The 6,000-nt window shown below is 43.7% G+C and overlaps 1 protein-coding gene across 2 annotated transcripts in view; it reads left to right on the top strand.

Annotated features, from left to right (window-relative positions):
• The window catches only part of Igsf5 (immunoglobulin superfamily member 5), a 34,137-nt gene that overhangs the window by 8,288 nt on the left and 19,849 nt on the right, over window positions 1-6,000 (top strand). The window contains exon 4 of one of the 2 annotated variants that reach the window (XM_028752538.1): window positions 3,177-3,476. The exons of the other annotated variant lie outside the window; for it this stretch is intronic. Coding sequence (XP_028608371.1) covers window positions 3,177-3,476 — 300 coding nt within the window. The remainder of the gene's footprint in view (window positions 1-3,176; window positions 3,477-6,000) is intronic. 2 annotated transcript variants of the gene reach the window in all.

The raw sequence follows: 6,000 nt of genomic DNA, 5'->3' as shown, positions 1-6,000 counted from the left end.
GGGCTGTTGTAGCATGGGGTGGGTAGGTTGATAGAAGGCCTGGCCTGGCTTATAGAAATCACCATATAAACATTTTTTAAATTAATAAAAAACATTATTTTGGGTACTTATGACCCAAAGATGAATAGAAAAGGGCTGGCTCAGGTGGTAACGTGCTTGTCCTGCAAGCATGAGAGCCTGGGTTTGATTCCCCCAGACATCTGGGTATGGTAGTGTATGCTGCCATCCCTGCGGGGGAGACAGGTGGGTCCTTGGGGCTTGCTGGACAGACAGACTAACCAAATTTATGAGTTCCAGGCTCAGTGGGAGATTCTGTCTCAAGAAATAAGATGGAAAATGATTAAAGAAAATACCTAAGGTTGGCCTCTGGCTACACACACACACACACACACACACACACACACACATACACACACACACACTTACAAACACATACACATGTGTGCACACACAAGCACACAGACACACACTGACACACACACTTACACACAGACACACAGACATATACACTTATACACACACATGCTTACAAACACAGACACACACACAAACACATATGAGTATATACACATGCATGTGTGTGTGTGCATACACACTTATACACATCACAACACAGTTATTCACACATTTACAAACACACACATATACACTGACACATACACACAAGAACACACAGACACACTTACAAATACACAGACACAGATGCATACACACACTTATACACACACTTACAAACATACACACATACACAGACACATACACATACTTACAAACACATGCACACACATATACAGACACACACACACACACACAAACACACATGATGCTTCAGGACAGCAGACCTTAGACACATTTTAAAGTCCCATAGATAGTGTTTTCTTGAAGTGGGACATGTTTGAGAGAGTAGAAAGAAGTCCAATAAGGGCTGATAAGAGTTGGGAACCTCAATCCATGCTCAGTCCTCTGGATGCTGAGATGAGTGGGGATCTTGGTCCATGCCCAGTCCTCTGAGGACAAGAAAGGAAGAGGGTAGTCTTGCATCAAGGGGACACAGATTGGAAGGCAGGGCTCTTCACTGCTGTGCTTGTGGTATGAACAGCTGAAAAATGCACACAGTTCTGAAGTGTTTCCAAAAGCACTAAACCTGTACATCTGCCTGGATTCTCCTGGCATGTACTTTATACACTGGCAGTCAGTGCAGCTTCTGCGTTTAATACAGAGTGAAGAACAAGTATCTTCAGACATTAATGCTTTCTCTGAAGTCCTACACAAGGACAAGGAGTGGGACAGAGTTATACTGTTGTCTCAGGAACACTAAGCAACAGGCTTTCCCTAAGAACACACTCTTGGGGAAAGAGGAAACACCCACAAATTACCTAAGGCCCATTTACTTTTCCTGCCCATGTATCATTAGAGCAGATCCAACTCCAGGCTGACGCCTCTCACATCTGTGTGCATATTCTAGAGACTGTATTTGTGTAATGTATTTGATGGTAGATAACCCACTGAAAGCCAATGGGGAAGGGCAGTTCCAGTCTCCTGAGTACACATTGGAGAGGTCTTCTCATCCAGAGGCCAGCATTGTCGATATAATAACACACACACACACACACACACACACACACACACACACACACACACACACACTCGGGCAAAAATCCAGACTACTGCCATGGTCTAGAAGGAGAGAGAGGGAAAGCCCTCACAGAGGTTTAAGGTTTCAGGTAACCTCCTGTGCTCACCTCCAAGGGAACATTCCTGTTTTCACTTTTGGCATGGCATCAAAGAATACCCATGGCTACTTAAAACGGCCATTGAACACTCTGCAGTTTCAGCTGTGTTTCTGTGGGAAGTCATATTTCTTTCCCCCTGCTCTCCTCAAACAAAGCAACCTTGTAACATGAATGAGCCAACCTGAGTGGAAATCTAGCTGAACATAAGAGAGATTTGCATAGCTAAACATTGCCACTTGATTTATTTTTTATTAGTTTAAAAAATACAGTTTAGTGTCAATGTGTTCATTTACATTGACATGTAATGAGTTACACTACATGTTGATGGTTAGTTTTAAGTAAATATTTCAGAATAATTTATGTAGTGACTACACACACAGAAGAAGTTCTTTGGAGTCTCCAGTGGCTTTGAAAAAGGAATTGACACCAAAGCATTTGAAGATCATGTATCCTAGTCAAACTTTCCCCTTAAGAGATGGGGAATGCAGAGGTGGGGGCTCCGAGACCCCCAGATTTCAGTGGTGGAGTTGTGCTACAAAGTCATGAATGAGAGTAGAGTTTTCGATTCTTAGTCCAGTGTTCTTTCCATTATACCAAGCAGCTGGGGAATGTGCCTTGTAGCATGTTTGAGTTGGAACATTTGAATGCATATGTATGTCACTAAGGCTGTGTCTTCGCTGGGGCCAACCCTCAGGTTATTTTGGCCATGTCAGCACAAGTAAACATCAGTTTCAGATGGATACCTTGCTGTATAAACACTGCTGGGGCAAGTGGGTTCTTTAAGAAAACATTCATCTAAGTCAACAATTCTGGAACTTAATTGGGTTATTTCAGTGTTTAATAAATTTGATTTTGATGGAATTTGAAACTAGAAACATTTTTAAGGAATATCCGAGGTGGTTATTTTTTAAAAGTTTACTGCTGGGTGAGGTGCAACGCATCTGTCCTCCCTGACCTTGGGAGGTGGAGTGCAAGAGGATCTGCAGCTCAAAGCCAGCTCTCAGTAATATATGAGGCTAGCTTGGGCTACATGAGACTTTGTCTTAAAACACCAAACAAAACAAAACAGTTTATGACCCCAAATTATAAAATGAAGGTGATTGACCCAAACTTAAAGGGAGAGGTTTGCTTTTCATGAGTCTCTGGGAAAAGAATATAGATTTCCTTCTTTGCCTCTGTTTCCAGGACTGCTTAAGAGAATCCTGTAGTCAGTGGTCCTTGGCTTTTATTTCTCCATTATTATTGGAAGCCACCTACCCTTCTTGTAAGAGCCCAGCAGGTACATAAAGAAAGATATGAGAGAGAAAGCCTGAACTGTGGTTTCCTGGGACAGACACAGCCTTCCTGGGGATGGGAAGAAAGTCTCATGAGATGTAATTTGAAGCTAAAATTGGGAAAATCAGACAGCTTTCATTCTTTAGCTTGTTTCTCTCTTCTCTTTAGTCATGGGGACCCTGGACATTCCTAGCAACAACCTTATAGTCACTTTAGGTGAACCCTATAATGTGACTTGCTATGCCCTGGGCTGGACCCCACTCCCGGATATTTCCTGGGAGCTTAAGGTTCCTGTAAGCCATTCGAGCTACTATTCCTTTCTGGAGCCAGGCAACTTTATGAGGGTCTTGAGTGTCCTGGATCTCACACCACTGGGCAACGGGACCTTGACTTGTGTGGCATTGCTGAAGGACTTGCAGGCCAACAAGTCCTTAACTGTCAACCTGACTGTGGTTCAGCCTCCACCTGGTAAGTGAACCTCGCCTTCCAGAAAGCTATGGAGTGACCATTCAGAGTTCACGGGAGGGTCAGCTCTTGGTCAATATACATTGTCAACCTGGAAAATTGCCTTGACATTGGGTGGAGACAGTGATGAGCTAAATTAGAAGCCATTGGCTCAGCGATTCTACGATCTCCTGTGCTGCAATTGCTTCTTGAGAGTTTTTCCTTTTTCCTAATTTTTGCAAACGAACCATTGAGAAGCCTTATCCACTACATAGATAAGAAGACAGTAGGTTCAGAGACAAAAACTTGTCTTAATCTTCTCCAAAAATAACCTGGAGCTAACCTTCGCCGTTAGCTGTCACTGTGGGTTGCTCAGGTGAAGTATGCCTGACTTAACCAGGGCTCAGTCACTCACCTGAGCCACACACCCTCTGCCCTGCACACAGCAGGACCACGTCTTTCCAGATGCCCTGAAAATATTTTTATATCACGTGAGACCTGGGTGGTGCCTCCCTGGAGCGATTGTTCCACAGAGAGGACCTATATGAGGCATGTTGGGAGCCCTGGCTTTCTTGTGCTAAGTCAGGGCAAGGACCCTTTTCCCCACCTGTCTCATCTATGAGCAAACTGGATCATAAACCATTCTAAGAACCTGTTTTCTGTCTATTATCATTTTTTGACTTAACAATATGACTATTATTTGTTTTTCAATCAGCTGTGAATGTACTTGTTCTAAAAACAACTTTCTTCTAAACAAGTCATCATATATGCCTATCTATTGATCTATCTATCTATCTATCTATCTATCTATCTATCTATCTATCTATCTATCTAGTGATAAATGGAAAGCATTATTAAAACAAGGCACCTGTAAAGTTCCAGTAGGAGCTTATGCTGAAGACCTCAGACATGATAGGTTGGATTAAAGGCAATTTGAGCTCTGAAGTGTCTCCTAAGTGTGAAGTTCTGAGGAAGGACTTCCAGGGGGGAGAATGGTCACCACAAAGGGGAAGTGAACAGGAACCACCTGGCTGTGGATACCCATGCTGGGTCAATGTGGGGCTGTTGAGAGAGGCTAGGTTTGGTGGCTGAATTAAGGAACAGGAGGACAGTGAGTAACATGTCCCCCATGAAGCTCCTGGTTCCCTTCTGGACTCAGTCATCAGCCCCAAGAGGTGGCCTTTCCCTCTGTCCACATGCACACTCAAGGAGAATGCAGGCTCTCTCTACTCAGCTGGAGGAAAGTTGTTGGGTCCTGCCTGGTTTGACAGAGGTTGGAATGTTAGGCAGGAGAAGGAAAGGCCATGGGTAGGGAATGTTTGACTAGTCAATAAACATGTTGTCCTAGGCAGGGAGAATTCAAGACTATCGCTTACATCAGGAGCCTGGCCTTGTGTCTAACCCCAGCTAACTCCCTTATCATGAAAACTTGTGACATTTGCAAACTTGTGTGTGTGTGAATGTGTGTGTGTGTGTGTGTGTGTGTGTGTGTGTGTGTGTGAGAGAGAGAGAGAGAGAGAGAGAGAGAGAGAGAGAGAGAGAGAGAGAGAGAGAAGAGAGTCTAACTTGATGTAGGGTGTCCATGGTGATTGTGAGCACATAGGTCCTATATCAGAAACTTTCACACACATTTCTTGAGTCTGAGTAACCTGGTAGATCAAGGCTCATGACTGGCAAATGAACCAGAGGCCAAAGACAACCCAGAAAGTAAACAGGGGCCACAAGAGTGACTAGTTCCTCCTGTGAGAAGCCCAGCACCCTGGTAGTTGAGAGACTTCCACACAGAGGTCTGCTTTTCAATTGAACTGTGAGAGTCAGGAACGTAGCTGTCACCTTAATCATCTCATAATTGTGTTCCTGGGAAGGGAAGGGAAGCATAGACATATATCTTAAAAGGGCAGAGTGGCCCGGATAATATTCCCAAATTGTGAGTCTCCAGTCACTTGCATTCAAAACATCTGGCGTGCCTTTGTGGACAGCTTGACTCTGCCTCACTGGAGCAGGCTTTGGAGCTGACTGCTCTGTAGGTATTACTAGTGATGGTCGGTATTGTGCTCTCCAACTGTGAGGACCTTGTGACTGCTCCCCAGTTTTGGGATTGAGGCGGTATGATATGATAAAAGCACAATCCTGTCCCTTCTATCATCACCATTTCTTACACTTTTTTTTTTGAGATTATAATTTTGTCATTTCCTCTACCCGAATCCTCCCATATATTCCCTCTTGCTCTCTTTTAAAATCATGGCCCCTTTTTATTTAGTTGCCATTATATACATGCGTGTGTGTGTGTGTGTGTGTGTGTGTGTGTGTGTATTTCCAAATATATAAACACAACCTGCTCAGTTTGAGTAATCTTACTTGTGTGTTCTTGTATGTTACTTGTATGTTCTCAGGGCTGACTATATGGTTTTGGATATTCAATCTGTGTGCTATTCCCTGGAGAAGACTGTTTCTCTTGCTCTCAGCATTCCTTAGTTACCTGTAGTTCTTCATGTTGGGCAGGGATTGCTCTCTCTTTCCCATCTTATCTCAGGAAGACGTTGGGAGA

Source organism: Grammomys surdaster, unplaced genomic scaffold (genome assembly GCF_004785775.1).
Source record: "Grammomys surdaster isolate TR1022 unplaced genomic scaffold, NIH_TR_1.0 125925, whole genome shotgun sequence".
NCBI lineage: Eukaryota > Metazoa > Chordata > Mammalia > Rodentia > Muridae > Grammomys > Grammomys surdaster.
This window is presented reverse-complemented; position numbering and strand designations above follow the sequence as displayed.